The sequence below is a fragment of the Bos indicus genome, chromosome 22 (assembly GCF_029378745.1).
Source record: "Bos indicus isolate NIAB-ARS_2022 breed Sahiwal x Tharparkar chromosome 22, NIAB-ARS_B.indTharparkar_mat_pri_1.0, whole genome shotgun sequence".
Taxonomy (NCBI): Eukaryota; Metazoa; Chordata; class Mammalia; order Artiodactyla; family Bovidae; genus Bos; species Bos indicus.
Window position 1 is genome coordinate 18,570,844 of NC_091781.1, and position 26,039 is coordinate 18,596,882.

Here is a 26,039-nt window from a genome sequence, read left to right on the forward strand (position 1 = left end):
GTAGAGTGACCAGCACCAAACCTGCCATTACTGAATCTGGCTCAGGAAATACACATACGCACACACTCCATCACCTGTTCTCCAGAAAATAAACCAGGCACGTGACCCACAGCAGCCATCTACACTAAACTTAGCAAACATCTTTGAAAATGTATTTCTTTGTATACATAGATTTTGAGGTCATCATGCACAGTTTTCATGGAAACATTTCTAATTCTCAGTGGAGACAAGAACACACAAATAAACAAAAAGTAGATTGTTTCTTACCTTTTGGAAAGCAGGCAAAAGCTATACTGTTGGTGGAATAGTGTACCAAGTAACAGACTTTTGTACACTCTTTCTTACTGGTGGTATACAGTCTACAGGAAAAGTAAATATATAGGTATGTATAAAATAAATGTGCACACAATATTCATTTTTATTCTTTTTTCTCTCCTTTTGGAGAAGAGGCTGCGATAGAGACCACAGATATTATGCCCACTCTCTCAGTGGGTTCAGTAGCTTTTGGTAGACCAGTTGACCACAATTCAGGTACCTCTGAACATGGGAGTATGGGTGGCTTATGGTTTAAAGCATTTGGACTTTACTTGAAGTGAAGCAGGTGAGGGAACCAGCTCCAAAATAATGTATCTACCTGCTCAGAAGGTTATTTTTCTTCTTGTTGATATCCTATTTTTGACTCAGCCTAGACCTTTCATGCTGACCTGCATGATTAGTCCAGAAGAATGAGACAAGTAACATAATGTAGAGAATGTCAGGGATCCAAACAAATGAACAAGCAAAACAAAACAAAAGCCATCACTAATTGACACAGCACAGGAGCATGTTCCAGAATTTTCTTGGCATTGTTACTTGGGAAGATTGTGGTCCCCTCATCCATTTTCTAGCAGTTGAGGGATTTATTGAGCAGCACAAGTTTTTATTTGTATATTTTCCTTAAGTATATGCAAAATGATAATTTTCAACAAAGGACCGGAATACAAACTTATATTTAAAATCTTATTATTGATTTTCTGTTTTGGTGGTAAAAGGCCATTCTTCTAAAATGTGCTTCATCACAATATGCTCACTGTCTTAAATTAGTCTTTTGCACAGTGTGTGTCCAGCTTCTTTCTCCAGGTCAGTTTATCAGTCATATTGCCCCATATCCAAAAAGGCGGTGTGCCCCAGCTGTCCTCATTCCTGCCATCTCTAATCACTAGGAAGGTCCAGAGTAAACTATTTGTAACCAGTCCAGGTACTTGAGCAGCTTCTCTGCACTGGCTGGGGCACTGGCTTAGAAAATGGATGGTTGTTTAGAACCAGGTAGCTTAGGGCTGCTCATTCTGTGCACTGCAATCCTTTACAAGGAAAGCATCTGATCAGAGGCTAATTCACAGAGCATCTTCTGATTCTGACCACACCAGGCGAGGAAGCTAGCAGTTCCTACCCACCATCTCAATAAAGCCATGCTGCCTCGGTTCATATTATTCATCCAACTGGAAAAAGGTCTTGGTGGCCATAGATAAGCCAAGAACCAAGTCCTCCAGTTGATCTGGCATCTTCAAGTTTGCCATGAACATATATCTGCCCAGTCAACAAGAGAAAGTTGGGAGAAATGAGCCTAACTCAAGATGCAGGTGCGAGAACCAGAGGTTGAGGTGCCCTTCTTTGCAGAGAAGGGGTGTGGAGAAGTCTTCAAGGTGGCCAGATCTAAAGCTCCCCACATTAGGTCAGGCATTCGTGGTCCTCTAGCAGCAGAACTACGGCTTGTATAAATAAAAATACAGTAAGTGGCGGAGCTACACCCTTAGACCCCCTATTGTTTTTCATCTGAGCTCAGAAACCAACCAGCATCGACCCAATTCTGGATATTCCATATGGCAGCAATACAGAGATGCATGACAGTTTTTGAGATTTACTTTTTGTTGAATCCATGCAGAAATAACTTTTTCTTTCAAGCAATGAAATTTGAACTGAAGAGGCAACCTAAGAGGAAAACCAAACTTCTTGGGGAAAAAAAACAAGCAGTGTAGGGGGCAGCTTTAATTTCTGCCCATATTATGCCAACAAATTCATTTTTATATGGATGTATACTTGCTGTATGGAGTTGGATGAATAGAAGTGAGCATGCGCCAGATGATAAACTGCAATGATTAAAAATGAAAACAGTGAAGACTGAAATACACTGAGACTAAGTGTTTAGGGAAACAGGAAGGTAGCTCATCCTATAAATTCAACATCCTTCCAGACACACTCCCTCTGAGAACAGGAGGCAGAACTCTCCCTTTGGAGAGAGAGTCCTTCTTCAGGCCCATGGTCTGTGCTTTTACTTGTTTCTTTTTAACCAGAAAGTTTCCTTTCAGCCAGTAATTTATTTGTCTCTGTTACCAAAGTTCAGAAGTTTGACATGACTTGGAGCTACATTTTGTATTAAGTAACGCAATAATAATATTCTCTCTCATCAAAACAGCCTGGTCTGTTTTCATTGATTGAATTTTCACTACTCTTCTTTCTCTATATATACTCATTTTTCTATTACTAGGGACTGGTTTTCCAGATATAATGGCTATCTATGATGTCACCATTTTCCATCTTAATGGCTCTTTAGGGCTCATTTAAAGTAACTATAGGTTTGCATTTTTGTCTTACCTCACATATTTCATTCTGTTAAGTTGACTTTGTCCCAGTTCAGCATCATTGCTAAAACCTTGGGAGGTATTTCCAGAATGGGCTCAAACTGAGTGTCCCAGAGTGAAATCCTTGCTTTTATGATCTCTGGCTCTGCTCTCCGATGGAGTCCTCGGAGTCATGGATAGCTATTTAAATTTATTTAAAATGAAGTAAAAATTTCAAGTGTATTTCATCAGTTAAGTAGCCATATTTCAAGTTCTGAATCACCACATGTGACCAGTGGTTTCTACAGTGGACAACACAGAGAACATTTCCATCATTGCAGAAAACTCTACTGGACAGATTTTGTGCAGAAAAGGTCTTCTGACTTTTCTTAGGGACCTTTGAGAGCTGGGTCATCAGAAACCCCAATGTTTGGAGGTACATGAATCTCCTCCTATAATTCAGATGATATCTGGGCACATTATTGATGGTTACTTTCAGGGAGTGTCTACACAAAGCCAAAATAACTAAAATAATTTTTAAAACATCTTTTGGATTTATTGTGAGACAAAGGCTCTTTTGGATTTCATCTCTTTTTTTTTCCCCCCTCCTTGAACTATTTATCTTTGTTCTGTGTAGACACCAAAATACCAACAATGACAAAACCCAATAAAACTTTTTCAAGGGGAAGGCATCAGATGAATCCCAAATAGAACGATTGTTGTGACTGACACAGGTAATTAAGATACTTGGATTTTTGAGTTGTCAGATGAGGCCTCTACCCAGGCAGCCTCCTTTGAGCTCCTGTCTTTGCAGACAACACAGCAAACAGCAATGCGTCCCACAGCACATTTCACCAGAGTCGGCCACCAGACATCATCATATTCTGTATATGCAAGCTGGAGTGCCAAACAGAGAAGCCCAAAGAGGAATTTCTGCATTAGGATTATCACATATCACTCATGTTGTGGGAAACAGAGCGGCAGAGAGCAGCAAGCGTGGGTTTGGGATCAGACCTGGGTTTCAGACCAAGCTGCCCTGCTATGTGGTGTAGGACTTTGGTGATAGTCCCTGATCTTCCTGAGCCTGGGATTCTTCAGTAAAAGGACAACAATGGTCACTGGCCTACAGAGTTATCAGGAAGAGTAAGAGAGATCTCCCACCCAGAGCATTCTATTTAATGTCTATCTCAAAGGAGAACAGATGTGTTTTTGTTATTATCAGGGTCATGTGAATATGAACATTTTAACAGCCAGTAGCATACTCCACACAGCCTCAACAAGGGTAGACCCTCATCATTAAAGGCTAGAAACAGTAGAAATGTTATTTGAAAGCTAGTTATTTTTAAGTAGCGCAGTATTAGATTAATTATCCCAATTCAAAGTTGCTAATTGATCATTAATTTTCAATACATATAGACTTTTGATCATGTTTTCTTTTTATCAGTATTGGCCATATGTTGTTAAATGTGTATGTCTGCACAAATATAAATGTAACACTGCTATTAGAGCATCTTCAGGGTAAGGGTTTTGTACAATGCAAATCCTGCAAGGGGTCCTAGAATCAAATGCTATAGACGTATAACCATGTAGTATATTTAACAATACATATAAATAGATCCATCAATATGTTCACGGAAGTATGTTTATTGGCCAGTTTCATCTACCTTGTGGTGTTTGGTATGCCTTTAACCTTTTTACCTGTTCAGAAGTGGAAGAAAATTAACATGCAATTGACATACATATCTCCAGATGCCTGAGACATGATGATATGCATATGACCTAGATATTATTATCTCCATTTAATACATGAGCATGCTGAGCTTGAGGAAAACTCAGTGATTGTCAAAGCACACAGCTGCTGAGTGGAGTGGCTGGGCTTTGAACTGAGGTCTGTCTCAACCCAAAGTCTTTTCCTATACCCCAGTGATTGTCACAGTGATTCTCTCTCTATTCCCCTTCCCGGAACTGACCATTTGTTCTGCACACATAAGAACAGAGCCTATACCTCCATGGTTTCTCCCTCCTCTCCCCTGTCCCCAAATCTCTTCTATTGAAACATCTAAGTGAAGCCCATGATGTTGGTAATGGGCCTTTGTTTCCTTGTCTACAGACTTTCAAGCATTCACTGTATTTATTCAGCTAACTATTGAGAAATGGATTGGGCTGAGATCATGGATCTTTGTATGGCTATTGTCAAAAGCTATCAGGGCCAAACTCAGTTGTTTGCTGGTTTTTAAAGATCTCAGTTGTAGAGCATCAAGGAGTACCTCAGAGTATCCAGAACAGGAATTGCTTTCTGCTTGGCAGTAAATCTTTGGGTACAACAAAATCAGGTCATAACTGGACAGTGAGTCTTGAATGGCTTAATGGCTAGCCAAAATCCTCCTCTAAATAAAACAGGAAACATCATGAACATACCAATCTGCTTCATTCTATATGCACTAAGTTGGTTCAGTTGTGTCTGACTCTTTGCAGCCCTATGAAGTGTTGTCTTGGAAAACCAATTCTGGAAGTAGTATGTTTAATTTGCAATTCACTCTTACCACCATAGTACTAACAAAGTTAGCAAGTGGGAATTTTAAGCATTTAAATCCGGCTAAAATTGTCTTTCTTTTTCTTTTCCTTTTTTAAACAAACTAGCGTCTGTATGTCCATATTCTTTGCAGTCATTTGCAGGGATGGCTAAAGGCCATGCAGGATTTGCAGACAAGCCACAAAGATATAAAATCTGGCATTTCCTGCTTAATCTCACCTCAAATACTTTATTTTTCATGGGCTAAAACTCCTCTGCAATGATCTGGCAGATGCTTTCCCACATGGGGAGGCCATTAGCATGGTGGTGTCTGGGCCTGTGTACCTGGATGGAAGTTTGCCTGTTCCATTAAATATCTGATGTGCTTTCTTTACTAAGGCTTCCTTAGTAAAGAATCGTAAGTTTCTCCACACTCATGCTCCAGTGGAAAGAAATTATGCTTCCAAAGTTCTTAAATATTTCAATTTCATCTCTATTGCTACAGTTCCATGGGGTGTCCGGGGTTCCCTAGCAGGAAGTTGATCCCCTAAGAGGAAGGGAACAAGGAAGGCGGCTCAACAGCTGTGTTGATGTCAGTTGGAGGGCTTGGGACCAAAGGATAAGAAGCCAGGGATGGGGGAGATTTCACACATCTGAAGCAGAGCCTCTGAAAGCTGCTTCCCGACAGGGAGCAAAAAGGAGGTGGTGAGCACACTCTTAGGAGCAAACGGCAGCATTCGCCAAGGCAACCCAGCCGAGAAGACAAGAGCGCGCACGGCCTTTCCCCAAAGAAAGGCAAGCATACACCACATCTGCCAGAGCTTCCAGATGCAGGATGAGGAGACGGAAGGAAAGGAGAGGTACTTACTGTTTGGGTCTACATTTTCACAAAGCTCTGTCTTGGCCTCACCGTTGGGTCTGTCACTGGGCTTGTGTGACAGCCGTGATGACATGGTGGCTGCCGTGACCACTGCCTTGAAACTTCGCTTCCGTTTCTGGACATTGAGTTCAGGGTGGAAAATGATGATGTACACTTTCGGCATGTATAGCATCCCCAGCGCCACTGATGCACTTAGGTTCATGGAGATTGTAAGCGTGGTGGTTTGTATGTAGAGCTAGGAGACATAACACACAAGACACTATTACAAATAAAATGGCTGCAGAGGGAGGCTGAACACCTAACGTGATGCCAAGCACGACCATGACAGGGAGAGGAAGCATAAACCCTGGGGAGACAGAATGGCTCTGCACATTTCTTGGCGAGTTTACACATAAATATCATTGGCTTAAAGTCATAGGGTAGCTCTGAGTGCAGGTCTGTCCTCGAAAGTCTGCTTTGTAGAGGTTCAGCGTCAACCTTGCATCAGATCTGAAGTACCTTTACTCAGAATGGCAACTGGATATGAAACAAGGAAGGTCATATTTGCAATCTCGAGTAAGGGGTAGTTTTTTCCTACCCCCCATACATTAACAAAACAATTAACATTACATGATCTCTTACTGCACAGATACCCTGGGACCTTATTTGAAAAAGTCATTATGTCAACACATGTATTTTTCTGTATTTTTTTTTTTTTTGAAAGGATTCACCTTCATCATGCCTACAGAGTAGTGAGCTGAGTTTCCTTGGAAAGTAAGCCCTTCTTGCTTCATTCTGGTTTACAAAGCATCAATGGGCAAGACCAAGACCTAGTGATGTTGGCTTATAGAGTTGCTAAGGGGCTACAAAACCTTGCCCTGACATGTGTTATGTGTAGTTCAGATGGTGCTCGCAGCTGTCCTTATGTTCTTTCGCTTCTTGAGAAATCAGTAGAGCCACCCATTCACTCATTCTTCACTGTGTTATATCATTGTCTTGCCTAAAGTGGAAAAGATGAGGGTTGAAGCGGATGAGGAAGAGTAAGATCAGTAAGGGGAAAGCTACAGACAGCTTGACTTGATCCGTTTGCATTTATGAAGTGCCTTGTCATGATTCATAGCCCACCATTCACTTAGATACGTCTGTGGTTTTCATGACTTCTAAAGCCTAGACTCACTGTGAGGTGATGGGTGTGCTCCTTAACTTGATTGTGGAAATCATGTCACAATATCTACATATGTATATTACATCATCACAGTGTACCTCTTAAAAAATGTTATATAACCTAAACATATGCAATTTGTATTAATCAGTGATAACCTCAGTAAAGCTGAAAATAAATGAATAAATAAATAAACCGGTAAAAAATAGGTAGGTAAATAAATTAGTACATTTCAAGTACATTTAAAAAGAAAAGTTCAAGTGACCAGTTCCTATAGCCTTTTACATCAGTGGAAAACCTAGTCTCTTGACAATGCATTTGATCATGGTTTTCCACAACGGTGTCTTCCTATGTGTCTGAGGATAAAATCCCCCATCTTTAATGGGTTTTACAAGGGCCCACATGGTCTTTCCCCTTGTCTGGTTTCTCAGACTAATTGTCCACCACTCTCCTCACCTCTCTCCTTCCTCTCTCCCCAGGATTTCATCCACATGGCCCTCCTTAAGTTCTTGAAGATGCTATGCTTATTCAACCACAGACTTTTCTACAGGCAGGTGTGTGATTTTTATTTATTATTGTTTCCTTCTGTGTGGAATGTTCCTCTACATTTTAGAACATCCATTCCAGCCTGCCTCCCCCACGACCTTAACTCTCAGCCAGCTTCTTTAATGACATTTGTTGTTCAGTCACTAAGTCATTTCCAACTCTTTGTGACCCCATGGACTGCAGCACGCCAGGCTTCCCTGTCCTTCACTATCTCTTGGGTTTTATGCAAGTTCATGTCCATTGAGTCGGTGATGCTATCTAACCATCTTGTCCTCTGCTGCCCTCTTCTACATACAGGCCTTCAAAACACTGTTGTTTTTAGGTCATGGCTGCCTGTTTGTAATCCTCTACCCACTAACCTGATCATCTGAACGCCCATCTCTCAAACTGAGCCACAAGTTCAGTGAAGGCAGTGATGATGGGTAGTGGTGTCACTGTGCCTGCGGTGCTGACGGACAGTAGGCACTTAAGAAGCACACAGTGGATGAGCTCCTGTGTTTGGATAAGAGGCACCTTCTTCCTCCTGATGACTCAGTGGTCAGACAGCCTTTCTCTAAATATACAGGGATTGCCATCAGATCTATTAGCTGCCTGGCCATTTCTGACTTTAGTTCTTCAATCTGGGTCTCTGGAGAAGAAATTAAAAGAGACTTTGCTTTTCATCTGGAAGGAATACTGTTTTCCAGCAAACATTAATTTGAATGTGCGTGTTTCTGAATGCTTTACAGGAGCTGGCAGCCGTTAACTGTATAATGCGTAATAAATGTAAAATATAAAGACAACAATATTGAATTAATGATCCTTTTGGTTGTGAACTAGACCATATGTTTAAAGCTCATCTTTTCCTATTAGAATACCTTTAGACTTTCATCTCCATTCTACCCTGCTGCCCACCCTGTCCAAGAAAGTCTTACCCTGAAACAGAGGTTTATGAACTTAGACGCTGTCATTTTGTCCCCCATGGTCACTGCTGTCATCCTGCTAATAAGGGCTTTGCAAACCATGGATTAGCCAGTCTAAGAAAGAAAGGGATCTAAACTGACCCATGGAATCTTAAGCTTTCCTTCTATTTATCCACTCAAAAGCAAATTTTGCAGTTGAAGAAACCATCTGTAGTTTATTGAGTTTATGACTTATATACATAACTTGTATACTTTATACATATGTAAATATTTGTGCTGGTCTGTGTATACATACATGCTTTTTCTCAAGAAAGACCTCTTAGTCATTTAGGACTCTAGTAGCAAAGTTGCTTATTTTATGGAGTCTGTAATTTTGTTCTTGTCAAGCTGGAATCTATCAAGACTTTGATACTTGTTTTGACATTTTTGTAATTTCGGGGGACATTTCAGGAATCTGTGAAAACCAACAGGAATATCATTGACCATTAAGGGACAAATTTCTGTCCCTTAATCCTTTATGTTGCAGAGTGGTTAGGAATGAAGACTCCAGAGCTAATCTGAGTTCAATTCCCGTTTACTAGCTTTGTGACCTGGGACAAATTATTTTGCCTCTGTCTGCCTTAGCTTCCACATCTATAAATGGGGATGATAACATGAGCCCCCCTACCTCATGATGCTGTTGTGGTGATTAAATGAGTATTTGTAAAGTAGGATAGGACCTAGCATGTAGTAAGTATTATGAAAGGATTTTTAAATAAGTTACATACGTAGAAAGACAGGAAGACCTCAGTCTGCAGAGAACCCAGAGGTACTTGTTCATGGGGATACAACCCAGCTCAGCCCCAGGAAGGGAACTCAGTTGCTCTCTTCTTGGCCTTTGGTGGGATGTTTGCTTTTTGACTCTGAGTTTTCACCCTAGAAGCCCTTTTAGTACAATTTTTTAAAGCAAATTCCAACAGTTAATTTATTTTTAATTAGAGGATAATTGCTTTACAATACGTTGTGTTGGCTTCTGCCATACAACTATGTGAATTGGTCATAAGTACATATATGTCCTCTCTCTTGAACCTCCCCCTGCCCCTCACTCCCCACTTAAGTGAGGTGGATGAATCTAGAGTCTCTTATACAGAGTGAAGTTAGTCAGAAAAAGAAAAACAAATATCATATATTAATACGTATTTATGGAATCTAGAAAGATGGTACTGGTGAGCCTATTTGCAGGGCAGGAACAGAGACGCAGACACGGAGAACGGACTTGTGGGGAAGGAGAGGGTGGGATGAATTGAAAGATCAGCAGTGAGCATAAACATTACCGTATGTAAAACAGGTAGCTAGTGGGCAGTTGCTGTATGATGCAGGGAGCTCAGCGTGGTAATCTGTGGTGGATTACAACATATTTATTTTTTAGTCTCAAGGCTATTCTTGTTTTATCCAATGCTTATTGTCAAATGAGCAATGCAGATTGTAGAATTACCCTGTTTGATTTTGAATATTTTATACCATTTTGCTTTATCTTCCTTATACTTTCTTGAGAGATGTAAAGGTGTTAGTGGTTGATTTTGGTCTCTCTTACCAGCACATAGGGGTCTGGCACATACAGCTCTACTGGGGTCAGCTCCTCCCCCATCCCCTGTCCCAGACTGCCCTTGTCCCATCTGGCTGTCTGAGGCTCATTGCCTCACCATGGTCCATCCTTGATGGCCTGAGCTCGTGGGAAAAATGCTCCCTGCCTTGCAGTGTTGGGATACTTAAGCCTGAATTTTATTATCAACTTCAATACATTTCCAGAATCCAGTTTCTTTTCCTTGGTTGAATGTGGCTTTCCTCCCAAGCACCATGTGTAACCCAGCTTGTACAACTAAGGAAAATGTGGGCAAAGGGTTCCAAGTCAGGTGGTGGTTTGCACATTACTCTACCAAGCAGTGTTCTTCAAGTCTGATAAACAGAACCTCTGGCTCTCAGTTTCCTCATTTGCAAACTGAAGATAACAATGGTTTAGGGTTCAAATGCTGACTCTGATGACCTAATTCATTTTATATATGGAAAGTGCTTAGTACAATGCCTGGGAAACACGTATAAATGAAATATGAGCTGCTAATATTTATATTCTGCCGAATATTTATATCAGGATATTGGTGTGTAGACCTTAAGATAAGTCTTCCTTAGTATTCACTGTCATATATTTTAAACTTTTAATGTACGTCTTAGTAATTAACTAGAATGTAGGGTCTAAAAAAGCCAGGCCTATTCATGTCCTGTCTGATTGACATGTGCCAGCAAGTATACCATTAGAGACACAGCTTTGTGCTGAATTCAGGGCCAGGAAAAGCCCAGCTAAATCTGCCCCGTGCATTTTCTCATCTTGGTCTAAAAGTTCATTGTCACATAAATGTGACTGCAAAACCCCATGAGATGTCATTGTTGCTTTATAAATAGATGTTGCACTGAGGGTTATTGGCGTTCTCCTTCTGTAAGTATTGATTGGTAAAATACTAAGAAATTCAAAAAGTCTAGATTGCTCCTGAACAAACTTTGCATGTTGCCAACTCTTCTGTCAAAGTTTCAGAATCAGTTTAATTGAAGACAGTTTTGAGAGATTCCTGGGCATGTCGCTAACGACTTCATGGTATAAATTCACCGGTAGCTGTATTTTCCAGATAGGCTATGTGACAGAGACTTTTCTTCTCCAGTGTTGGTACATCATCCACTTACCACTGGCATTTTCAGTGAGATTAGTCACCCTCGGCATCCACGAGGGATTGATTCCCAGACCTCCTGAGGATACGAAAATCTGAGGAGGCCCAGGTCCCTATATAAAATGATGCAGTATACATATATGTACCCTCGTATACTGTAAATCATCTCTAGATTAATTGTAATACCTGATGCAGTGTAAATGCCATGCCACACCTGCTGCTCAGTCATGTCCGACTCTTTGCAACCCCATAGATTGTAGCCCAGCAGGCTCCTCTGCCCATGGGGTTTTCTAGGCAAGAATACTGGAGTGGGTTGCCCTTTTCTTCTCCAGGGGATCTTCCTGACCCAGAGAAAGAACCTGTGTCTCTTGCATCTCCTCCATTGAGATGGATTCTTCACCACTGTGCCACCTGGGAAGCCCAAATGCTATGTAAATACTCATAAATACCATGTTGCTGCTGCTGCTAAGTCACATTTGTTGTGTCGGACTCTGTGCAACCCCATAGACTGCAGAATCCCTAGGATTCTCCAGGCAAGAACACTGGAGTGGGTTGCCATTTCCTTCTCCAATGCATGAAAGTGAAAAGTAAAAGTGAAGTCGCTCAGTCACGTCCAACTCTTAGCGATCCCATGGACTGTAGCCTACCAGGCTCCTCTGCCCATGGGATTTTCCAGGCAAGAGTACTGGAGTGGGTCGAAATACCATGTAAATGCTATGTAAATAGTCATAAATACCATGTAAATGCTATGTAAATAGTTGCCAATATGCTGAAAATTCAAAGTTTGCTTTTTGGAGCTTTCTGGAAATTTTTTTTTTTCCAAATATTTCTCACCTGCAGTTTGCTGAATCCATGGATGTGAAACCCATAGATACAGAGGTATCCACAGTGGTGGATAGCAGTAGGCCACTACCAAGTAGCCACACAGGCCGCTGTGACAGTGGCAGAGCATTCTTTCTGCAGTCAGGGAGCCACATTCTAGTGGCAGAAGGATCACAGCCTAGAATCAAATATGCAAGGTGTCGACACTGCTCACCAGTCCTTTTTCCCATAGTGTGTACTCGGCCCCGCCTGCTTGTCCCTGGGCATGTCCTTTGCTCACCTTTTCACCTCTGATACCCTGTTTTGCATTTGATGTTCAGTCCAAAGTCTCCTTGTACTTAAAGTGTCCCTATAACCCAATTTTCCCCATAAATCTAGTACTTTCATTGTGCAATTTTGCATAGCATGGTGACGTCTAAGAATGCATAAGTCATATTATAGCAGAGCTGATTGGATAATAAACTCATTGCCTGCACTTCACTAAATTCTGGTTACACAGTAAGTTCTACACTTGGAGGAAGTATTGGATATTAGAAATAGCCTTGGCATTCATGGAGGATTGTTCTAAGGAAAGCAATTATCTGCAGTCTGTTAGTTATCATCATCGTCGTCGTTGTTTGGCTATTACGTGTGGATCTCTAGCTCTTTGTTTCTAGAGTTGAGGCCGTAATGCTAGCTGTCTTGTAAGGCTGTTGGGATCGAATTGGTGGCCCATTGTGAAATACACAGGAGGGTGCCTAGCATGTAGGAACCACTCAACCAAGGCTGTCAGTATTGATGATTGATTTATTAGCTATAACATAAAATGACTTGTTTTCTATGTTGTTCTCTTTCATATCATTTTAGTATTAATACACTTTGAAATGATCATCTTTCTTATGGAATCCACTGAATGACAACCTATTTTAGGGAAAAACATCTCATTAAGTGTGCTTCTATTTTGTTTGAAAGTCTGTTCAAACCCCTATCCTGTCATTGACTATTATGAGAAATAACCAATTAAGTGCATTCCCAGGTGACCACTGAAAACTGGGACAAGGAGGCTTTCACAGAGTCTGGTAGGATGGGAGAAGTTTCACAGTTCTCATGACATCCCAAAATCTGTACAGCAAAAATGAAAACTGTGTCTGATGTAGGCAGAGTAGAGATAAAGCATACATTTTTATCTGACAAATGTCTGGAACACCCATGTGTCTAAATTGAAATGCAAATTCTTAGCAGTTAAGACCAGTGTTTTTGATCCTTGCCACCTGGACCCCTTGGTTCCTGATCAGAGTCACCATATTTATGAGAAATAATAATGACACATGGCTGGAAATGAGACAGGGTGTTTCCAGTAAGACTTTCTCAGTTTCCAGAGGGTCAACATGCTGAAGGCTTTTGCACAGTAATGAAATAATGCCTGATGATAAAAGGATTCAGTATGATGATGAGGAAAGATACTCGCATCTTCTGGAGGGATGGTGTAATGGGAAAACAAGATCTTTCTTGTTAGAAGTGATTTCAAACTCAGCCTTGGATTATTGGTTGGTGACTGTGGGCAAACTACTTCACCTCTGACAAGTCAGTCAAAATTCAAACCAAAGAAATTTGTTACCAGAGTGTCTGATATAAAATCTCTCATTCTACCATGACCATAGAGACATTCTGACCATTTGGAATATTAAAAGATAGTATACTGCCTGGTGGCATGCACAAAAAATGGAAGAGTCTTTATTAGAGTACATGGCCCCATCTTTGGCAGATGATTTTCATGCTGTTCCATTCAAACCTGTTATCTTTGAATAGGCAATTTGTAAAGAGTAACAGACAATATCTATAAAAGAATACAGACACACATTCCAAACATTTTGGGACACACTCTGTGGACAGGTGTATGGCGTGAAATTATAAATAATGGAAGCAACTGGGTGATTATTCAGAAAACGAAGATCATGGCATCTAGTCCCATCACTTCATGGGAAATAGATGGGGAAACAGTGGAAACAGTGTCAGACTTTATTTTTTTGGGCTCCCAAATCACTGTAGATGGTGACTGCAGCCATGAAATTAAAAGATGCTTACTCCTTGGAAGGAAAGTTATAACCAACCTAGATATCATATTGAAAAGCAGAGACATTACTCTGCCAACAAAGGTCTGTCTAGTCAAGGCTATGGTTTTTCCAGTGGCCGTGTATGGATGTGAGAGTTGGACTGTGAAGAAAGCTGAGCACCAAAGAATTGATGCTTCTGAACTGTGGTGTTGGAGAAGCCTCTTGAGAGTCCCTTGGACTGCAAGGAGATCCAACCAGTCCATTCTAAAGGAAATCAGTCCTGGGTGTTCTTTGAAAGGAATGATGCTAAAGCTGAAACTCCAATACTTTGGCCACCTCATGCGAAGAGTTGATTCATTGGAAAAGACTCTGATGCTGGGAGGGATTGGGGGCAGGAGGAGAAGGGGACGACAGAGGATGAGATGGCTGGATGACATCACTAACTCGATGGATGTGAGTCTGGGTGAACTCTGGGAGTTTGTGATGGACAGGGAGGCCTAGTGTGCTACAATTCATGGGGTCGCAAAGAGTCGGACATGACTGAGCGACTGAACTGAACTGAACTGGATGATTATTGGACAAGACCTCATTTGACTGTTTTGTTTTTCTCATTTAGTATCTCCAGGCAGACATGATGCTAAGTCAACACACAATCACATTATTTTTTTGGAGGGACATAAGGACACACACTCCAGGTGGATGCAAATCAGTTCCTGGAGCATGAAATAAGTGATTATGTCATGCTTGAAATCACCTACATCTCAGTTCTCTGCTCTCCTGATCAAGAGCCTGATGCTTTGTCTATTCCCATGTCACGTCATCAGTGAGATGCTGTTATTCCAGTTGACCACATCCTTGGGAAGACCGGGGTTTCACTTCCCATGTCATCCTAACGAGCTGTGCGCCGTCCTCATAGCTAATTCTTCCAGGCAGTCACTTCTGATTTTGCTGGGCACCTATGAGCACAGCCTACACACACTGATACACAGGATTTTTTCCCCCCTCACCAGCCCTGCTATCCCTCAATTTTGATTTCAAGCTTTTTTCCTCCTCCAGCTACAAGGCAGGAGTTTCACTCTTTTATACAGCCAACATTGGCCCTGTCTGTTCTATTATCTAGAAGGTTATTTACCATTCCTGCTGGTTCAAGAGCCCCACAAATGTTAGGTCCCCGCCTTGTTGTGATTTAACATACAAAGGTGAACCCCTTCACCCTTCCCCACCCCGCTGTCAGCCTGCAGAAACACATTTCTGCCAGATTCCCTGGCTCTCCAGGAACCCTTGGCCATATTCTTCAAGACTGAACCTAGCAGCATTTTGTAGGAGGCAGTGTCGGATCCTGTCTTATAATAAGAAAGTACTGACATGTACCTCACTGGGGAACACATTAGGTAACATACGATGATGTTCTGTATCACTCTGCAAGTAAACCAGGGCATTAAAAAGAACTTAATATATTCCACTTCTAAAGCTGTCATTTGAAATATTCCACTTATAGAAGTGCAAAGCTGTCTCATCTTGCCAACTTGTAAAGTCATCTTTCAGGTTCTTGTGAACATAAAAAAGACAGGAATCCAATGAAAATACTGATGCTGAATTAATGGCTGAGAGAGAGAGAGACAGTTTTGGCATCTCTTGGGAATAGTTCACGTGTTTTAAATTGGGCTTGTAAAGTGTTCATTGAGACCGGCCTGGAGTGTCACTGACAAGAAGACAGTGTCGAATCCTTATAAAAAGAGGGGCCTTCTCTCAGTTTTCAGAGACATTGGCAATGACTTTCTGATGAACTTTGGCAGGTTTTGATCATCATCCAACAGCTGTCTTTCCTCCTGTTAGTTCTAGCTGTTAATTTTGTCTGTCTTCCTCTGTCCGCTCTGGACTGTACCTTCCCCATCTTACTGCTGACCTATGGCAGCTCCCTTCCTTCCCTTCAGATTCGCCCTTCCCCTTGCATTAGCTCATACTTTTTATGTATCATTTTTGCTTCCCTGCTTTTCCACTGTCTCTGGTGCAGCACTGTGGGTGTGGATAGGCACAGGCTCCTCAACTTCTCTCCTGACTCAGTGGGCCCCACTCTGTGCTGTGGGACCCACTCAGCCAACGGTGGCCATGGCTGATGGGCAGAGTGGCTAACAGCTAGACCTCAGGGCCAGAACTGCCCACCCAGGGGTAACTTGTGCTCTGAACTCCTCAGCGAGGACCTCAGCTGAGGTTTAGTTTAAATCTAACAGGAGAAAATAACTACAATCCAGCTGCTCAGCAAATTGTAGATAAAAAGTTGCTCAGCCTGTGCCCTTTACTGCAATGGTGAGGGCTCTGAGATGGGGGCAGAGAAGTAACACTCATCCTGCAGGAAGAAACAGAACAAGAGGGAGTGAGGAAGGCTGAAGAGGAGTGGCCGACTGGTTCATGCTTTGATCTTACTGTCACCAGATCCATGTTCCTTTCTTGTTGTTTCTGAGGTCCTGGATCATGGATCTCAAAAGTACAGTTTCTTACCCATTCACTCCCGAGGGCCTAGAGTCTTGCCTCTGTCTGTACCTCCTGAATCTGCCCTCTGAACCTGCCCACACTTCTTAGCAGACCTAAGAGGGATTTTTGCAGGTCTCATTCCTCTTTAAAACTCAATGCTGAGGCCTATAGTGTTGGGGGCTCCAGCTGTCTTACTGCATTAACTCAACCTTCCATGATACTTTGGATGAAGAGACAGTGCTTCTGGCCCCAGGAACTCTGCAGGGCCCTCCTTCCACCTTCCCTCACCTTATCTAAGTGCTTCTGATATGCAGTGCACTGTTCATCTGCAAGACTTTTTCACATGCTGTTCCCTCTGCTTCACATGCTGTTCCCTCTCATCTGTTCCTGGCTCCCTCCTATCTGCCTTTTGGGTCTCAGTCTCACTTCCTTGAGGAGGGCTTCTCTGACCCTCAAATGGAAACTATGTCCTTCCTCTTCTGCCTGCTCACAGAACATACTGTCACCCTTCATCACATCAATCACAAATTAGGATTATTCAGTTGAGTGTCTATTTAATAAATAAGTATCCCCTCAATAGACTATCCTCATGATAGCACAGACCATATATTTTGACCTACCCTACAGAGCTCCTGGAACTTAAAAGTACTGAGTTCATAGCAGCTGGACAGATGAGTGAATACAATCTAGGACATATACACTGTGCAGCCAAGAGCAGTGAAACATATGACAAGTGCACTCGCACTGGAGTCAAAAGTTCTGGGTCTGGAGGTAGGATCTGCCACTGACTAACTCCTGCGGGTTCTCAAGTAGCTCACATAGCATTTGCAAGCGTGGATAGTGATGCACCGTGAGGTGCATGGGCTCACTTCCCAGAGCGGTGGCAGAGGAGATGACTTATAAGTGGTCCTACCTCTTAAACTCTGAACCCATGGTCTAAATGCCACCCCGGTACAATTTATGTGCGCTGGATGGTGTAACCACATCCAGAGGCTGTTTGCTTCCAAACAGCTGCATTTCTTCCCATCTTTCCAGATAATTTTTCCTTTAGCAGTTGCATTGGCTTCCTGTCTTCCCCAGTCCTGTAACTAGAGGCACTGCTCTGATCCAGTCAAAGTATTCAAAGCTAATAAACAGAAGATTTAAAGCACAGAGATAAATTGTCCCCTACACTAGGAACAGAACCAGAATACTTTGTGCATGTCGGGGAGGGAGGGAGCATTCAGAAGTGAGCAGTTCAAGGCAGGAACCGTGTTTTAATTTATCTCGGCATCCTCATGCCTGGTACAGGGAACAAGTTGCATATATGGTTGATGAATGAGATGGTCTTCACTCATTTGCCAAACCCAAGCCCAAATCAAAGCCACTCACTCATCTCCATGTCACAGTTCATCATATGCCCCCAGCCACACTGGCCTCTTTCACTTCCCTGAATCTGCCCTGCTCTCTCCTGCCAGAGTGTATGAGAGTCCATCACTCAGTCATGTCTGACTCTGCCACCCCATGGACTGGAGCCCACCAGGCTCCTCTGTCCATGGGATATCCCAGGCAAAGATACTAGAGTGGGTTGCCATTTCCTTCTCTAGAGCATCGTCCTGACCCAGGAATTGAACCCAGGTCTCCTCCCCTGAAGGAGGATTCTTCACCACTGAGTCAACAGGGAGGCCCATCTCCTGCCACAGGGCCTTTGCATGTTTGGATCCCTTTCCTTGCAGTGTTTCCCACACCGCCTCCCTCATCTGTTCATTCTTCAGCTCTCACCACTCCGGCATCACTTCCTCATCCAAGACTCTTCTAGCCAAGACCATGTCTTTCCATCCTGTTACAGGCTCCCAAAGCAATCTCAGTAATTCACATCTAAACACTTGTGTGTGTGTGTGTGTGATTAGCATCTATTTCTGCCACCAGGAAGCATCTGCTTAGCTCACTGTCGTATCCCCAGTACCTAGCACTGTGGTGGCAAATTCAAGGGGCCTCATTGATACTGGTGGGGAAGGAAATATGGGGGACACAACGATAAGAGGTTATATTTGTGGTCTTTGGCTTTGTCTCTGGGTGATCCCAGAGAACAGACTCAGAAGGGTACCTGACAGAAAGAAGTAAGTGTGCAATGTTCCTGTGGATTCCCTGTAAAGGGGGTTCTTCTCGTTTGGCAAAGGGGAAGGATGGACTGTGTTGTCCTGGGGCGCTGGTGCTTAACCTCTTTACCCCCCGTCATGTGTTCACTAGACAAGAAAGTATAACTATCAAGAGTGACCCTTTTAGAGCCTGAAACTGCACTAAAAATCAACAACCCTGCCCTTCTGGAAGGATGGGAGCTTTTCTTTCAAAAAGCATAGGCTAACGCTTAGGTCAGCACCCAATTGTCTCCTCACAATAGAAAAAAAAAAAAAAAAGAAACGGTTGCCATGACAACCCAATGACGTGTTCAGTCATTGAGTTTTGCTTTTTTTTTTTTTGACCCAAAAATGCTGACTTTGACTTAACTACTAATGTATATGCATTTTGTTTGTTCAATTCAGATCCCTCCCGGAGCTTTTCTGAATCATCAATAAGTATCACTTAAAAAATTCACCTTTAGAAAGTGGAATGGCTCAGATTAGGATAATAGTGATCAGGGGTGCTGAGGGGACAAATGATAGCTACGTTGAGAGAAAAAAATAAAAGAACATGTGGATGGACTGGACTGGGAAGAAAGAAAAGTAAGGGAAAAACCAAGGACTCACTTTCTTAATATTCTACCTCCTTTTATGCAAACCCCAAGTTAGTAACTGCAAGGAGATCCAACCAGTCCATTCTAAAGGCGATCAGCCCTGGGTGTTCTTTGGAAGGAATGAAGCTAAAGCTGAAACTCCAGTACTTTGGCCACCTCATGCGAAGAGTTAACTCATTGGAAAAGACTCTGATTCTGGGAGGGATTGGGGAAGGAGGAAAAGGGGACGGCAGAGGATGAGATGGCTGGATGGCATCACTGACTCGATGGACGTGGGTTTGAGTGAACTCCAGGAGTTGGTGATGAACAGGGAGGCCTGGCGTGCTGCAGTTCATGGGGTCGCAAAGAGTTGGACACAACTGAGTGACTAAACTGAACTGAAATCACACCAACACTATACAAATCCAGAGCAGGTTTGAGCTCTCTTAAAAAATAAATGTGGTCTCCCTTTTCCAAGCAACCTGACTAAAAATATTTGCAAAGGCTTTCAAATGATATCAGCACAGTTCAATCCTGCCACTCTTCTGGAGTGCAAGGCCCCAGAAATTTATGCCAGCTTCATCTCCTCCAACCTTCATGAGCTCATATCCTAATCTAATCCCAATCACCCAAAGCTAATCCTTCACCATCATTTACATCTCTGGTTAAGAGTCTCTTTCCAAGCTTCTACCCTGCATGTATTCCCAATTGGAATTCTCAATCTTCCCTTCTTAAGAAAATAAGCCTACTTTCTCTAGAAAGTGCTAAAGAGATCCACAAAATGATTAAATGGCAAGCATGCAAGTAGATTCTCTCAACAGAAACTGCCCAGGCTCATGTATAGAGCCATTATAACTTATGGAAAAAAGAGGTCTATTGTTTCTTGAAACCATGTCAAACTTTGATATAAACTAAGAAAAATGCATGAATGAGTCTAAAAAAATAATTTTAATGGCAAATTTTCTATTCCATCTTGACTTACGAAATCACCGTACATTATTTATGGGAAAAAGACAAAGCATGAAAGGTCTTCATGGTGTGGGAGTACTATCTACATAGAGTCCAGGCCCAAAGAGCAGAGTGCCCTGAAGAAGTTTCTGTAAAGGTTATTCTCAGTTATATGCAGGTACATATTTATCATCTTCAATGCAAGGCTTATCATCTTCATCAACTTCATAGGGCTGCTGCCACAGTCAAATCAGCATCTCAAACCATGTTGAAAGTGGAGATTTTCTTGCAAAACCTGGCTTTGTACTTATACTCTTTTAAATTTACTGAAGTGTCATTGATTTACAGTGTTGTACAAATTTCTGCTATACAACAAATGATTCTTTATGTTCTTTTCCATTATGGTTCATTGCAGGATACTGAAGGTAGGTCCTTGTGCTCAACAGTAGAACCTTGCTGTTTATCCATTCAATACAGAGTAGTTTACATCTGCTAACCCCAAACTCCCGGTCCATCCCTTCCCTATTCTTCCCCTCCCTGTAACCACAAGTCGGCTCTCTATGTCTGTGATTCTGTTTATCTTTTGCAGATAAGCTCATTTGTGTTATATTTTTAGATTCCACATGTAAGTGATACCATATGGTATTTGTCTTTTTCTGGCTTACTTCACTTAGTGTGATAATCTCTAGGTACATCCATGTTGCTGTAAATGACATTATTTCACTCTCTTTTATAGCTGAGTAGTATTCCCTTGTGTATGTATGTATACAGGTAGGTAGATAGATATAAATATGTACATAAATAATACTAATATTCTTTATCTCAGGATTGTGACTTCCATCTACTTGGTTGCACAAATTGGAACTTTTAAGGGTTGTTCTTAAAAACCTGCTGTTCCTTCACATTTTCCCTTTATATGTAGTCTATTACTCCGTTAGCTAGTATTATCTGTAAAATACTTATGGAGTCTATTCTCTTCCCACTGCCCCAGCCCTTGTCTTAAGTATGATTAACCAGTTAACACACTTAAGCACAGAGGACAGAGGGTATATTTGTAAGTTCTCAGGTGGGAGCTGTTCATGGTTGATGAAGATGACAGTGATGGTGAAGACAATGATGCACTTGGACACTGTTCCTAGGGTGCTATTGTAGCATCCCAACTGGTTTCATTTCTTCCATTTCTTGCCTCCCTCTAAGCAGTACTCTTTAGAGTAACCAAGATGATCTCTATAAAAACTGAAAATCAGACAACCTGGTCCCCTCTAGACTTCCCATTGCCCTGTAGTCTCTGGACCAGCTGCAATTCTAGCCTCTTGATTAGTCTCTTGACTAAGATTTATCTGTGCTGGCTTCTTGGGTGCTTCAAGCTTATTTCCAACGAAGGGACTTAGCACACACCATACATACCAGTCTGTCTGCCCACAATGGTATTTTGCCTGAGTTCTTCATCCAAATGACTCCTGTCCCATCTTTGAGGTTAACTTCATGTATTTTCTTGAACAGACTTTCTATGGCCACACCACTGCTTCACCAACTTGAATTTTCTCCTTCCATGATTCTCTCACATAGCAGCCTATTTTATTATTATTATTATTATTCATAGTGCATGTTACAATCAGTGATCATCAACATAATCATGGATTCATTTATCTCAACAGTTTCTCTCCTACAGGAATTTAAGCTTATGATGGCAGGAATAGACCTGTAACAAATGACCTCAAAAATATTATTTTAACTAATAAGGGTAACAGTCCAGAAAGTAATTTTAAAGTGAGGTACAAATAGAAGCATCCCAATGAGTAAAACTCTCTTTCTGAGCCATAAATACTTTTTGAGTAGAAGTTGGTTCTTAGAGTGAGTACATTCAGAGAATGTTAAGTTGAAATCCTGAGTTAGCAGAGCACTCACATGACTTGTGCAGGGTCACAGTAATCAGGAACAAAGCTAAGATGTAAGTTGAATCCTTTTGATTCTACAGCTTATTTTACTACACTGATTTTCACATTCAACTAAAAAGCGTATCTAATAAAAGAGTAAATCACAGAACTGTTTAATTTTTCATTCTCCGAGGCTTTAATTGCCAATGCTTGGGAAAACAAACAGCTCTAACTATTTCTAAAGGGAACTGACAGAAAATTCCCTTTCTTGACCACAGATTGCATATTTGTGTAAGTATGTTTTCTATTTAAGTCTATATTCCCTACTAAGAATAATGAGCAAACCCCCTCTGCACGCGATTGAAACTGTGTCCAATTTCCTTGCCAAATCCAGCTGCTTGTCGAGAGGATTCAGTGTTGCTATCTTTTCCCCAAAGGTACACAGACTTACACCAAGGCAGATGCCCCAATAGTAAAAGTGTGCTTGAGCAGGCAGAAAAAAAAAAAAAAAAGTAATACATAGATGGAATGTAGATATTGTCTGAAGCATGAACAGGTTGCAGTGTCTGATGGTTCTGTCAAAGTGTTTATGAGATGATTACTGACTGACTGGAGAAGGTCAAGGGTAGACCAAAGACACCAGGTGTAGGGGAGGAGGGGGACTAAGCCCCACTGGGAAGGTACGTTGGAATTCTGTGATTTGCCAGTAAACATTGACTACCCCGGTGTCTTTTTCTTTGTGTGGTGAGACAGTACTCTGTCTGCCTTCATCCACCTTCTAGCTGTTTAGCTTATACAGAACATGGGATAAAGGACACTTGGCGATTCCTCTCCAGGAAGAGACTCTGTGCATAATACCCATAAAGAGACAGGCTGAAAGGAGATCCATCCTTGCAGTGGGAAAGGTCTAATCCTTTATGGATGTTCAGAACAGATGGAAAATGCGGACTACACAGACTAGGGGATGAAGCCCAGAACTAGCACCCTGTGGAAGGCGATCCAAGTCAAGGGAGAGGACCAAAGGGGGTTCATTCTCCAGTGACCATGAAACAGAGACAGCCTTGGGGGTGGCTTCATGTGCAAACACCTCTGCCCGTCAAGGAGCTGGGGGGATTAGCTGGCCAGGGGAGAGGAGACTGTTCAGACTTGGAAAATAGCTGTAATCATAAGGAACTGAGCAGTTATACATCTTCCTGGACTCTGGGGGGCTTGGCTTACAGGGTGTTACAGGGGAGACTGTTCCACTTGTTCCTCCACCAGAAAGCTTCAGTGTGCAGCTAATACCCAGCAGTGACATTTCAGGACAAGCTTCCCTTGTGGTCAGAAAAGTGATGCTGTCTGTGTCACTATTAGGACTAAGACAGACATTAAGGGTGTAGAGATGAGGTCACTGGACTCAGGTATCCAGAAACCTGAATTCTCATTTTTCTCTTCCACTTCATAGTTGTGGAATTTGGGCAAGGCCATTTGTAAAGACATTTGTGACAATGTATTGCAGTCTTTACCCTTGAACCCCAGAAAGTGCCTACTTTCTCCAGCTAACAACAGGTAAGGAAAATAAAACCTATATTCTCCATTTTATGACATGAATTGAGGAAAGTTAAGACATGACTTGAATAAAATTTAAAGTTTGAAATCAGTATACCACAATGTATAGAAGTGATTGGATAATTATTCACCAGTTCACAAGCATTGTGAACATATAGTCCTGTGCAACTTGTACAAGTATGAACAACAGGTACAAGAGCTGGGGGTGGGGGCAGGGTGTTAGGGATGTCACGCTGTCCTGTAGTGGGATCCTCTTTCAGGATCAGCAGGAATCTGGATTTATTCCCCCAGATGCTGCGGATTCTGCTCTCAGCTGGTGGCCCTCTGTGGGAATTGCCTTGTCTGAGGAGACTCCTGCTGCCTAAGCCTCACCCCCTTCTCCTTCAACTGAGACCCTGTTGAGTCTGCATCACAGCACCACCTCTCCCTTGGCCTGGACCTCTTTCCTTCTGCTGGTTGGTGTTGATACTCCAAATAAACTTGCACCTGTGCTCCTAAGAGGCCAAGCTGAGACTCGGTGTATCACTTAGAACTGTAACATGCATCTCAGTTCTGATGCAATCAAGAACATTTGTAATGCAACTCAGTCTGTAATTCCTTTTGCAGCATACACCCTCAAAGACCCACTGAGAACCCTACAACATTCATAGTACATGCTATCTCACACAAGACCCAGCTGTCTCCCCAGAGCAGTTTCTCCAGATTCTCTGTTGACTTTTTCTTTTTCTTTTTTTAATTTAGTATAACTGTTTTACAATGCTGTGTTAGCTTCTGGCATACAACCAACTGAATCAATTATGTGTATACATATATCCTCTCCCTCTTTAACCTCCCCACTGTCCAACCCCTCTTGTCATGACCTGCAAACAGGTTCATCTGTACCATTTTCCTAGGTTTCACATATATGCATTAATATATGATTATCGCTTTTCTGACTTACTTCACTCTGTATGATAGATTCTAGGCCCATCCACAGCTCTACAAATGACCAATTTCATTCTTTTTTATGGCTGAGTAATATCTTTTTGGACTATCTATTGACTGAAACTTTCCCCTCTTTCTCATCCAGATACAATGTAAGCACATACACTACACATATGTCCCCCCAATTTTAAAAACTTACAAATGTTCAGAAACTCAGACACAGAATGAAGAACATCTGGACAGTCCCCACTGAGATCCCACCACAGTGTTTTTTACTTTCTCTCTCTCTGCTAAACAATTTCAAAGCCATATACATTGTATTTTTTCTCTTTTTTATTTCTGTTCAGTTCAGTTGCTCAGTTGTGTCAGACTCTGCGAATCACCAAAAATTGGGTATTTTACTGTATAACCACAATACTGTTACCACACTTAAGAAATCTGACAGTAATTACATAGTGTCATCAAATACACAAAAATCAAGTTCCCCAATTAAAAAACAAATGTTTCATATGATTTTTCTCCAGTTCAAAATTCAACCTAGGTTCATGCAGTACAGTTGGTTATATTTTGTTAGATTCTTCCTGAGTGGTCCTCATCCTTTTGGTCTTTAAATAGCTTTATTGATGTAAATAATAAACTGCACATATTAAAAGAGCAAAATTTGATGATCAGATACATACAGCCCAGTGAAATCATTGCTACGATCAAGATAACGAACACACACATGATCTCCGAAAGCTTCCTTGTTACCGATGTTTAATCTGTCCTCTTAACCCCTCCACACCCAGCCCCATCTTCAAACTACCACTGATCTGTTCTTTAGTCACTGTGAATTAATTGTATTTTCTAGAACTTCATATGAAGAATATCATAATATGTACTCTGGTATGTTGAGCTTCTTTAATTCAGCAGCATTGAGATTCAACCATATTGTTGAAAGTTCAAGTCTAGTGCTTTTTAATCCTGAGTTGTATCCATTGTATGGAAGTACTGCATTTATTTAACAATTCATTTGTCCATGGACACTTGGGTTGTTTTCAGTGTGGGGCTACTATAAATAAGGCCCTTATGAACATCATACATAAGACTTCATAAGGGCATATGTTCATTTGATTTTGCATGAACACCTAGGAGAAGGGCTTCTCAGGTGGCCCTACTGGTAAAGAATCTGTTTATCAGTGCAGGAGACGTGAGGGACTCAGGTTCAATCCCTAGGTCAGGAAGATCCCCTGGAGAAGGAAACAGCAAGCCACTCCAGTATTCTTGCCTGGAAAATCCCATGGACAGAGGAGGCTGGTGGGCTACAGTCCATGGGGTTGCAAAGTCAGATGTTACTGCACGCATGCACATGTACATACACACACACACACACACACACCCTAGGAGAAAAGGGGCTGGACCATATAGTAGGTATAAAATTAACTCTTTAAGAAACTTCCAAAGTATATT

At 41.8% G+C, this 26,039-nt stretch overlaps 1 protein-coding gene across 6 annotated transcripts in view; it reads right to left on the reverse strand.

The window, feature by feature from the left end:
• Positions 1-26,039, reverse strand: part of GRM7 (glutamate metabotropic receptor 7) — a 935,735-nt gene that overhangs the window by 47,433 nt on the left and 862,263 nt on the right. For 2 of the 6 annotated variants that reach the window (XM_070776295.1, XM_070776292.1), the window contains exons 9-10: positions 5,978-6,224; positions 268-359 (exon numbers count right to left, since the gene is read on the reverse strand). In XM_070776295.1, coding sequence (XP_070632396.1) covers positions 289-359; positions 5,978-6,224 — 318 coding nt within the window. In that variant the 3' untranslated portion in view covers positions 268-288. The other 4 variants (XR_011562970.1, XM_070776293.1, XM_070776294.1 and 1 more) reach the window with 3 other exon arrangements.